The 11,883-nt window shown below is 46.2% G+C and overlaps 1 protein-coding gene across 1 annotated transcript; it reads left to right on the forward strand.

Annotated features, from left to right (window-relative positions):
• Nucleotides 1-907: 907 nt before the first annotated feature.
• ZNF641 (zinc finger protein 641) lies at nt 908-11,548 on the forward strand. The gene is made up of 6 exons (XM_058742977.1): nt 908-1,038; nt 3,791-3,999; nt 4,624-4,715; nt 5,851-5,980; nt 6,866-6,979; nt 7,808-11,548. Exons 2-6 carry the CDS (start codon nt 3,816-3,818, stop codon nt 8,560-8,562), a joined length of 1,275 nt encoding a protein of 424 aa, XP_058598960.1. The 5' UTR covers nt 908-1,038; nt 3,791-3,815; the 3' UTR covers nt 8,563-11,548.
• Nucleotides 11,549-11,883: the final 335 nt, after the last annotated feature.

Genomic DNA, 11,883 nt, shown 5'->3' on the forward strand with positions numbered 1-11,883 from the left:
CCTGGGTGGCTCTGTCAGTTAAGCCACCGACTTCACCTCAGATCATGATCTTCCGGTTTGTGAGTTTGAGCCCCCATCAGGCTCTGCACTGACAGTTCGGAGCCTGGAGCCTGCTTCAGATTGTGTCTCCTTCTCTCAGCCCTTCCTCCGCTCACAGTCTGTCTCTCTCTCTCAAAAATAAAAACATTAAAAAAAAATTTAAGAACAAAGTAATGTATTTAGTCCTATATATACCAAATGCTGCTTATTAGCTATTTGACATTTTGTTAATTCAGTCTTCCAAACCTGGTGTGTGTGTGTGTGTGTGTGTGTGTGTGTGTGTGTGTGTGTGTGTTACAACACATCTCTATTTGGACTAGTCACATACAGAGAGTTCAGCAGCCACATATGGCTAGTGGCTCCCGCAAATTGGACAATGCGGCTGCAAGGCCTACTTCAGATAGCACCTTGTCCTTGAAGTCAACCTGACCATCTCTCAAGCAGCATTAGTGACTCCTCCTCAATGCCCTCTCAAGCCCCCTATCCATGCTACCTTGAAACCTACAAGTCAAGCTCCTTGACGAATTCCAGATTGTTGCCTGAGAATTTGCTCTCACAGTGATTGTCTGGCGTACAACGATCGGTTATTAAATGTCGGGGTAATTAATGAACCCGTTGTGCAAAGAACCCCGTGGGAGGCCGAAGGCCGGGACCGAAAATGGTCAGTCAGGGAGCGGGCGCGGGTGGGCGGCCACCGTAGGCTGGATCCGGCGTCCCGGGGCGGCGGGCGCGGAGGTCCCCGGCTCTACCCGCCTGAGCGATGGGGGGCGTGGGGGCCACGGTCCACCCCCTCCCCCTCCCCCTCCCCCTTGCCGCCGCCGCCGCCGAGCCCCGGAAGCGGGCGGGGATTTCCTGTGCCCGCCCCACCCGCGCCCGCCCGGCAGCCGTCTCCGCCCGTCGCTGGCTCAGCAGCCGGCGGCTCCGACGAAGCGGAGGGCGGAGGGGAGGGGCCGGCGGCGCCCAGGAGGGAGGCACGGGCCGCAGGCCAAGCCGACCGGGGTGAGTGGGGCCGAGCCGCAGTTAGTCGCGGCTGGAGGGAGGGACGCCCGGCTTCCCGGGAAGGCGGGTGGGGGCCCAGTCACCCACGGGGCGGGGAGGAGGATCGACGCGGCCTCCGGTCGCTGCCTTAACCGGGGGGTTGGCCCCACTGACATTCGGTGTCCGGCCTTCGCTCAGGCTTCCCCGTCCCCAGCGTCGCTGTCAGGCCCCGCGGTTCCCGCCGCTGTCACTCGGGCACAGGTTACCCCGTGGCTCCTTTCTCTTGACTTGCTCTTGCCCCAGTTCACGGGAAACCTGTTTTCTGACCTCACTTCCCCTGCCCCGGCTCAGCCTCTCGGATTCTCTGAAATCTGACCCTCTCCAGGGGCACTGTGACAAGAAGAAGGGAAGAAGCAACCTTACTCCGGAGCAGGCGCCCGTCCCGCCCATGCCCCACCCGGGGCGGAGGGCAGGGTTCTCTGACAGAACGGGAGAGACACGTCCTCGTGCCCTTGGGCCACTCATTTTGATACACCGCCTTTTCCCTATTCAACAGCGCCCGCTGCAAAAACTTCTGCAGGTGGCTTGAGCCCCGGATATATGAGGAAAAGTGAGAAATGCAAGCCCTAGAACCCAGACTCCAGCAGGCCTGGGAACATCCTGGAGCCAGGAGAAACCTGGTTAGGGCTGACACCTTAACTGCCCAGGTGCTGTCTCTGAGAGAGTGAACATGTAGGAAATGCAGTGTGAGGATAAGTAGCCACCCCCTTGCTGCTGAGATTTTTGCCAGCACTTCCACAGGTTTTCTGTGGAAAGTAGTCTCCAGTAGTCTGGAGAGGCTCACAGCTAGCCCAGCAAGCTCTGCAGAAGGAGGCTTCCCATCAAGGGACTGTGCTGCTGGGGGGATGGAGAAATGAGTTTGAGACAGGTGTTCAGATAGTAGCTGTAGGTAAAGCCCTGAGGGAGGATGTTCAAAAGGAGCTTGAGAAACAAGGAAGACCTCCAGTGAAGGGAGGGAATTCGCACCTTATATGTTAAAAACGAGGCAAATACAGGGGCTGGAATTCAGAAGAGAAAGCTAAAATGGAAGTTTCCCTTTATTGCTTTATGGGGAATTTTCCTTTCTCATGAGAAGTCTCTGAAAAGGAAACCTCCTAAGCTGGGAATCAGTCCAGGATGCTCCCATGAGGCCCTGAGACTCCTTTGGACTTCTGAGATGAAAGGATAATTTGTTCCCTTCCTGTGCATTGGGCTTAGGGTTGTCACCTACCTCTTCTGTCAAAGACAAATAGGCAAGAAAATAAATGACTTGACATCTGTCATTACCTATCCTGGGCTTCTGGGTTCTTGCAAATGTCATTGAATGGGTATGAGTGAGCCAGGATAGTTCACCAAGGTTCTGACCTGTTTTTGGAAGCCTTTCATTGGCTCTGACGGCTTCGGTACTGAATAAAAATCACACCACACACACACACACACACACACACACTGATGTTGCCAAGTAGAAGGGCTCTCTGTGCCATCTCATAGACTGTTTATCTGCGAGGAGGCAGGGAATCCCTTGTCAACAACACGTGAGGGGTCAGGACCCCTAAGATGTCCAGAGAGGAGAAAAGCCCACAGCCTGGTCCTACGCACCACAGGATTATTATTAAGAATATTTGTTATCTAACTCAAATCTCTTCTCTTGGCAATCAAGAGAATAGACCTGTACACAGAGATAGAAACCACTTCTGTTTTCTCCCAGACAGGAGAAAACTATATCTGTTGCTTTTAACTTTTTCCCAATGGCCATATTTCCCATCTCTTTCTCCACTTTTGTTTCTTCTGATGGAACATACTCTGGCTTCTTCACACCCTTCTTTGAAATTGAATATATTTTTCTAATGAGATCTGACTGGATCTTTCCTGTCTCAGGTTCTTTCTTATGTTTCAACTCATAGGACTTTGAATTCACCGCGAGGTCATATTAGCAGCAACTATTTCCCCTTTATCCACTTTTGGTTCAAACACTTTCTCTTCTTTTTTACTTTTCTCCATCAGACATCGACTCCCCGTTGACTAACAATTTCTCCTATCTGTCAGGGTTGCTTGGGAGTTTTACCCCTGCTTTCTGAGTTATTGGTCTTTGTACCACATTTATTACCAGTTCTCATTTTCTGCATCAGAGAGGTTGTGTCCCTTTGTTGAGGCTTAAGTGAGGTGTCATTTGGTTTAGTCTCATAAGGGAGGTGTGTGCTCCTGACACACACATACCTTTGCCTGGGACTGCCACCTATAGTAGTCATTTCATTCTGAACCAATTGATGAGAATGGATTTGTGGCAGAAAATCTTACATGTGATTATATCCATTTTTGTTGAGTGGAAGTCAGTGCATATTCTTTCCTGCATGTGTCCAGATTGCTTACTTTATTGTATTTTCAGTGGTTGAAATTAAATGAATAGCTTTTGAATTTCCAGGATTGTTCTTTTTTTTTTTTTTTTTCAAATGAAGTTCTTACAGCCATCAGGGATATTCTGTATCTACCATGAGGTCCCCAAAATAACTGTTAGTGACTTTGCTATTTAGCACCTGCTCATTTCTTAATTTCTCCAAGAAGCCCGGCCCAGGCTTAGTTGATTGGAACACACCAAGCTTTTAAAATTCATCTTCCATCAAGCTTCTCGTACCCAGTTTCATCTTTTATCCCTAGGGCTGTTTTCCATAACTCCCTTGGGAGTATTACCCCTTTACATTTTTAATGGGCACAGCTGATAATGAATTTGTTTCAGGTCACAATTTGGGTTTGCAGCAAAGATGCTTTCAGAACAAACAGCAGTCCTGGGGACAGGATGGGAGTCAATGAATGTCCAGCTGGATGGAACAGAGCCTCAGGTGGAAAGGGGAAGTCAAGAAGAGGGGCCATGGAGAACAGCACCAGGGCCACTGGAGCACCTGTGCTGTGACCTTGAAGAGGAGCCACAGTCCCTTCAGGAGAAGGGTAAGAGCCTGGAGGGTGTGTGTGTGTGTGGGTTTGGGTAGCGGGGAGGGGAGAGCACAGTACAAAGAGTAGTCTCTTAATCTATGTTGAAAGCAGAGTTAAAATCCCCAAATTGCCATGGACTGAACACCATAACCAGTACCAGGACTAGTCCATTCTTCCTGAGCCCTGGTCACAGAGTATAAGGAGCTCCTGGGTTCTGTAAACCATGAAACTGGGTTTCTCCCGTTTCTTGCATAATCATTCCCTCCACATGCTGCAAGTGCATGGTTAGTGGTATTGTATGTGGGAGACAAAGGAAGTGACAACAGCTCTGATTACTGTTGAGAACATACCCAGTGAGATGCACTTTACTAGGTGAAAATTACATTCAAATAATATAAATTCAAACCACAGCTAGTCCAGTAGAGATGGCTGACATATAAGTTCTACTAAAAACCACTCAATACCCTTGCAGAATATTTTGAGTAAAGGTCTCTTCCACTAGGTGTATGCATTTGAATTTTATCAGTGGGCAAAAATACAGGACAATGTGACCTTTAAGCTCCTTTAACATGGGGCCCAGTCTCTTACTGGCAAAGGGTGGATGGTCCATCTCTAGTGGTTCCTCTTTCCTCTCTTCAGCTCAGTCGGCCCCCTGGGTTCCTGCCATTCCCCAGGAGGGGAGCACCGGAGATTGGGAGATGGCAGCTGCACTTCTTGCGGCAGGATCACAGGTGGGCCGTGTGCTTCCCTTAGCCTCTCCCAGGGTCTCATCAAGACTGCCTTTCTGTAGCCTCAGCATCACCCTATTGATTTGTTATTTCGCATGATCACTAATAGTATCCCCATCTTATAACTGAGCAGATTCTTTCCTTTCCAAGGGGCTCATCATACCCTTGAAAAAATGAGTGGAGGCTTGACAAGAAGAGGGTGAATTCCTAGAGGTTAATTTGTTTTTAATGGATGGTTGTGCTATCCCTAGAGGGATTTTAAGAACAATTTATTAATGTCTTTTAAGAAAAAAAATCTGGAAAGATTAGGAAAAGATGACCTGAAGGAAGTTTGGAAGAACGTAAAATAGGCAGGACTGGGTGGACAGTGGAGCATTTATGGAAAAAAAGAGAAAACAGAAAGATGTAAAGAGGGGCAAAGCCAGAGAGATTTAAGATTCAGAAGGCAATGGAAGAACCACAGAAGAACTACACTCCCAGAATGCTTGCCATACTGTGGTTCTCTAAACGCTTTACGTATACTAACCCATTTAATCCTGAGAGAAACTCAATTATGCCCATTATACAGATGAGAAAATAGGGTAGGATAAGATTGAAGCACTTGTGTACGGCCAAACTGCTAATAAGTGGCAGAGCCAGGAGTCATTTGGCTCAAGAATCTGGGCTTCTAGCCACCCTACTATGCTACCTCAAAAGATAGGGATATGGCATGATGGGTGGAGGGCAAGAAAGAATGTTTTATCTATATGATTTTGTGCTGATACAAAAGGAAAGGTCAAGTGGAGGAAGGAGATGTTAGTACCCAATTTCTGCAATGAAAACAATAAGGCAAGTGGGAAGCACTGGGCAGACACCGTAATTAAACAGAGGGAGCAATGAGCAATGAGGGAGCGTGCCTCCAACTTGCCATGGTCCCAGTGGGAAACTCCTCAAGAGACATTATCCTTACTCACTCACTGACCATTACTTTTACACCTCTGTTCATTTACCCTTCACCAAAACTGTATGCCCTATCTCTGGGAAATTCTCTTTCTAGATGCTCCTGTGCCTCTCTCCTCTACTATCTCAGCATTTTATACTGAGATCACATTTTCCTTAACGAACAATTACTAACAGATGATGCTACATTTTGTTTCAGGGCCTGGTAACCATCAAGGATGTATCACTGTGCTTCTCTCAGGAGGAGTGGCGGAGCCTGGATCCTTCTCAGACAGACTTTTATGGAGAATATGTCATGCAGGAAAACTGTGGGATAGTGGTCTCTCTAAGTAAGCATAATCTTCCCTAGCCACTTTTATAAGATTATACTCTGGGAGGATGGAGCCATCTGCTCTAGAGCTGATGCTCTAGAGTGTCTGTCTAGGGTACTTTCCCTGGCTGGCAATATGTGTAAGCTTTCACCAGAGAAAGAGCATTAAGCCTAATTCAAGGAAAATGGAAGTGAGGTGTCATTTTTTATTTTTATTTTTTAATTTTTTTTAACGTTTATTTATTTTTGAGACAGAGAGAGACAGAGCATGAACAGGGGAGGGGCAGAGAGAGAGGGAGACACAGAATCCGAAACAGGCTCCAGGCTCTGAGCTGTCAGCACAGAGCCCGACACGGGGCTCGAACTCACAGACCGTGAGATCATGACCTGAGCCAAAGTCGGACGCTTAACTGACCAAGCCACCCAGGCCCCCCGAGGTGTCATTTTTTAAAAACAACAGCAAAATAATGCTGAATTGTGGAGAAGAGAACTTTAGGCTCACCTTGGTTGGGAATTGGGAGATTCTTAGAAAGCAGAGAGGACATTTAAGTGATAGAACTGAGTCCTTGGAAACTCAACGGCCACCTAGGGTAAGATGGGAGTCTGGGGGTAGGACGGCTCTAGTAGGGCTAATTAAGTGAAGTTAAACACAGTTGTGCTAGTATTTGAAATTCGAGTGGAATTTGAGTAGAAGAGAACAGACACACTAGGGAAGAGAATGTGATTTTCTAAAAGAAAGAAGAGGGACTTAAGAGAAATCACATGGGGGCTTGGGGAGAGAGGCCTATATCTGGCCTTCTTTTATCTTCAGTTCCAAGGAGTAATCTAGGAAATAGCTTTTTGTCAGAAATAGATAATTACAGTTGAACTCATTGACATCTCTGTTTTCCTTTCCCATGGGCAGGATTTCCAATTCCCAAGCTGGACATGCTTTCTCAACTAGAAGGAGGGGAAGAACAATGGGTCCCTGACCCCCAAGACTTAGAGGAGAGGGACATCCTGAGGGTCACATATACAGGTAAGCACCTACAATAGACTTTCAGCCACTTCCTTCACCCCTCTTGGAGTGTCATCATTACATGTCCGTCTAATCCCTCCTCTGCTCAGTGAGTTACGGAGTCAAAAAGTATAGAGATATTTTTCTTCAACAGCAAGACAGTGTAGCAGAAAGGTTTAGAAGGCAGGCTCTAGAGCCAAACTTTGTGGATTGTAATCTAGGACCACACCTGGGGGACCTTGGAAAAGAAATTCACCCCTCTTTGGGTTCCTCATCCATATGTTACTGTGAGATTTAAATATGTTAACATAGTAGAACAGTACCAGGCACATAATAAGCACTCAATAAATGTTAGTTGTTGTTGTTGTTATTGTTGATGTTATTGTAAATGCTTTCCAAAATGTCTCTTGTATTGCTGACAGGTGGTCACTCAGCCAGTGAGGATTGCAGCACATTTCTTAACTCTCTCCACCTATGCTCATAATAATAAATAAATAGCAACAATAGCATAGACCATTTACTAAGTGCTCACTATGTGCAGGTACTCTACTATCTATCTTATAACATTTATCTTATAATTATTCCCATTTTACAGAAGAGAAAATGAAGGCTTACAGAAGTTAAGTGGGAAAGCTGAGATTCAGAATTGGGTAATCTGCTTCCTAAGTCTAGGCTTTTAACCTCTGCACCTCTTGCACTGTCTTATACAACATTAGAGCCTGTTCTCTCAGCCCTTGTGGGGTAAGGTTTAGGCCCTAACAGGAATCATACTACCTCACCTATGACTTGGGTCCTGGGGTACTCTCTTGTGACTCCCCTCTTGGGGTTGGTATTTTCCCTTCTCCACAGGAGATGGCAGTGAGCACGAGGGTGATACCCCTGAACTAGAAGCAGAACCTCCCAGAATGTTATCTAGTGTGTCTGAAGATACTGTTCTCTGGAACCCAGAGCAGGATGAGAGCTGGGATTCCATGCCCAGGAGCTCCAGAGGAATGCTCCTGGGCCCACCTTTTCTTCAGGAAGATAGCTTCTCAAACCTTCTATGTAGCACAGAGATGGATTCCCTGTTAAGACCGCACACATGCCCCCAATGTGGGAAACAGTTTGTGTGGGGCTCCCACCTTGCCAGGCACCAGCAAACACACACTGGGGAGCGGCCCTACAGCTGCCTCAAGTGTGAAAAGAGCTTCGGGCGAAGACATCACCTGATCCGGCACCAGAAAACCCACCTACATGACAAGCCCAGCAGGTGCTCTGAGTGTGGCAAGAATTTCCGATGCAACTCCCATCTAGCCAGCCACCAGAGAGTGCATGCGGAAGGCAAATCCTGCAAGGGCCAAGAGGTTGGAGAGAGCCCTGGGGCTAGGAAACGGCAGCGGGCCCCACCAGTGCCAAAGTGCCATGTGTGCACTGAGTGTGGGAAGAGCTTTGGCCGACGGCACCACCTGGTGAGACACTGGCTGACCCATACTGGGGAGAAGCCCTTCCAGTGCCCTCGCTGTGAAAAGAGCTTTGGCCGTAAACATCACCTGGACAGGCACCTGCTGACCCACCAGGGACAAAGTCCCCGGAGCAGCTGGGACAGAGGGACATCTGTCTTTTGAGATCTGTTTCTGCTGCAGCTGTGGTCACATCTATCAGCAGCTGGTGCTACCAGGAGTCTCTCCCAGAGTTGCCCCTCTCCTGCACCCCAATGGCCAGAATCATGAGCCCTGGCTCCATGCCTGGAAAGATGAGGTTCCAACATTGGCCAGACATTTCTCACCAGTTCTGTGAGATACCACACAAGATGAGTTCTTTGGGCAAAACTTTAGGAAACAGTGCTTACTACATGGGCTGATATTCAGCCTGAGCCCATTCTCAAGGGAGTTTATTACTGAGGTCCAAGCCGAGTGGTTGGAGCCTATGCTATCCCAGTTAAATATTTGAGTACCACCTTTGTATACTGTAACTATTATATCCTCTCTATATATAGAGAGAAAGACCATATTAGCATATTAAAGACTCTGAGAACTTTCTGGGTACAGGGAATTGTTAAGCCTCTTTTAATGCAGTGTTTCCTAAATTTATTTGACCTCAGTATCCTTTCTATCTTACATCCCACAGAACTGGTGACTCCATGAAACACACTGGTGAACACTGGGTTAGAGAGTAATGAGGAAACAGGAAAGAAATAGTGATCAGGTACCCAGAGTCCCCCTTTTTTTATCCAAATGAAAGCTGAGGGGCAGACCTCATTCCTGTGTGGGTCCATCACCCTTAACCAGATCATCGAAATATACATCCACACCTCTTACCCCTACCTCCTGAAAAATAGAAACAAGAACCTTTTCACCCCCTATTCCTACTCTCTTCATCCTCTTCATACATATATCCAGCTGAGAGATCACCCTACATACAATGCTAAGAGATGGACTTATACCCACAAGTAACCCAGGCCCACACGGAAGAAAAAACTTTATCCCCTTGAACAGACCCCTCTTCTCTTATCTGTGTCTTTATGTGTCTATGTGTATCTGTGTGCAGGGTCTTTGAATTCAGAGAGCATGCAAAGTGCAAACTGTACAAGCTAGATTTTCTAGGGGCTGTTTTCTGGGGATGAGGGTAGTAGGGATTGTATGGGAGTTTTTGTTTTGTTTCAAGATAGGAAGTAAGCTGAGCAATTAAGAGAGCCCTCATGGAAAGGGTTAAGTGATGGGTTAAGTTGTGGGAGTTGAGATATAATGTCTTCCCCAGTATTAGTGAGATCAAGACAAACGTGGATATATATGTCTAGGTCTGACTCTCCTGGCCACAGATTCTTTTGGGCTGGGAGGAGAAAGAAAGACCCATCCTCAGTGAGGTGAGCTGTTTCTTGTTGATTTCAAGTAAGTTGCATATAGAAGCTTCGTGCTTAGTGGGTTTCTTTGTCTTGTTTTAGTGCTGGGAAATTAGGGCAGGAATCACAGTGCTTGCAGGTTGTTGTCATCATTCTTATCTGACCTTGATTGCCTCATCAAGGAGACAGTTTTTCTTGGGGATCTCATTCTCCCAGAAACAGAACTTGAGGGAAATGGCTATGGTTTAGCTTTTCAGCTGATGCAGGGTAATGCATTGGGTTTTCTTCCCAATTCTGGACAGGTATCCACACTAAGACTCTTAACTCCAGGACTTACATAAGTATTCTAGCATCTGTTGGTTGATAAGTTGGTCATTGTTTTGCTTTATTGATAATGTGTTAATACCAAGCTTATAATTTAAAAATGATCTTGTATGAAAGAGCAGTTTGGGGTTAGGGAGAGAAAGGAGCAAAGTGGATGAAAGTGGGGTAGTTTCTCTTTAATGCTTAGACTCTGGTTTGTCCTTAACTTATTTCTCAACCACAATTGGTGGAATTAACTAGAGAGGCAAGAGGAAGTAAGCTGCAATGATCTAGTTTAGTGACTGTCCCATTTGCTTAGGAAAAACTGGGTGAATCACAGCTCTTCAGAGTTCTGGACCCAGATGGAGCTGAAAATAGGGCCATTTTGTTGACTTGGCTTCTTAGAGTGTATATGAGTTGAGCAGCCGAGCCCCTGCCTCCCTTCTGCTGCTCAGAGCAGCCTTCCTTCTTTGCTTGGAATGTACTGTTCTTGCTTACATTCCTAGTAATAGAGCAAAATGACCAGCCCTTTATAAAGTCCTCAGAGAAAGGAACATTTTAGGATTAGTATTAGGAGATACCCCAGGGACTAGGAGAGTATTGGATTCCAGTGGTAAAACTGGGCTATACCATTTCTTTTACCCTCCCACTACACCTCATTCATTAATGCAGATCAGCTCTATGTAAGCAATGGTTCAGAACCTGTTTTAGATCATAGACCCTTTTGAGAATCTGATAAAAACCAGAAACTCACTTTTTGAGAATAACAGACATTAGCAATTCACTCTGCTTTATATATACATTTAGCAGGTTCAGAGCCTATCCATGGAATCACTAATCTGGGATCATAGGGAGTTACCCTGACCCAGTATGGTCGTTATATATTTGTGTCAAGAATTACAGGGCAAGGATCGCTAAATATTTTAAGGACTAAGATATCAGAGGCAATAGGGGATAAAGACAGAGTCTAGTCTTTAATGACTACAAGAGTATTGCTTACATTCTACTTATATTTTTTAAAACGATGACATGCTAACAAATCCAGCTCCTCACAAACTTCGTTTTAAAGACCTGTGGGAGGTGACTCCCTGTACTATCAGATTACACCTCTTAATAACCAAATGTTAACCTCCAGCCTTTGATCTGTTTTAGTAAATGTAAGGAGAGTAAGCGAAGCCCCCAAAGTGAGGGGGCAGTCGTAATACCCAAATGAAAGGCATCATGGAGTCTAAGGGCCTTCTGCAGAAAGGACATCTTAGGGCATTTCCGGTATACCACTGTCTTCTCTACCTCGGTCCAACACCACTTTCCTTGGATGAAAAATAAAATAAGCAACAGCCATCAGATGGGTGAATAGATTTGAATGATTTGTCCCATAGGGAATCAGTCTCAAACTCCCATCTTTCTCCCAACTTGCTTTGCCACGTGTCCACCCATCCCCTTTAAATAAAAAAACTGTCTCTGTGTTCTCTCTGGGCAAATGTAAAATGGGGAAGTCCATCTTCAGAAACCTGTCACCTTTTCTTTCTGTGGTGCCTCTACCCTGTTCAGGGCCCAAGTGTCCTCCCCTTTCTATTCCATCAAAGTATGTCTTCAAAGAATCCCTTACACTGGAGGAAATAACTCAGTAGTAGCTTTTCCCAGAGTCATTTACATTTTAAGCCTTAGCTCTGATAGTAGAAGTGGAAAGAAAAAGTTTTCCCTTGTTTAGCTCCTTCCGGGAGCTAAAGGGGTGATAATTTGTGACAAAGTCCTTTTCTTTCCAGCACTTCTGCACTCAAACCACTGTTTCCTTATTTCCATC

Source organism: Neofelis nebulosa, chromosome 8 (assembly GCF_028018385.1).
Source record: "Neofelis nebulosa isolate mNeoNeb1 chromosome 8, mNeoNeb1.pri, whole genome shotgun sequence".
NCBI lineage: Eukaryota > Metazoa > Chordata > Mammalia > Carnivora > Felidae > Neofelis > Neofelis nebulosa.

Excerpts from the sequence above, each read along its gene's own strand:
- ZNF641 (XM_058742977.1), top strand. The coding sequence starts at position 3,816 with ATGCTTTCAGAACAAACAGCAGTCCTGGGGACAGGATGGGAGTCAATG. Across the intron at positions 4,000-4,623 it reads ACAGTCCCTTCAGGAGAAGG|CTCAGTCGGCCCCCTGGGTT; the intron begins GTAAGAGCCTGG and ends TCCTCTCTTCAG. Across the intron at positions 4,716-5,850 it reads TTCTTGCGGCAGGATCACAG|GGCCTGGTAACCATCAAGGA; the intron begins GTGGGCCGTGTG and ends ATTTTGTTTCAG.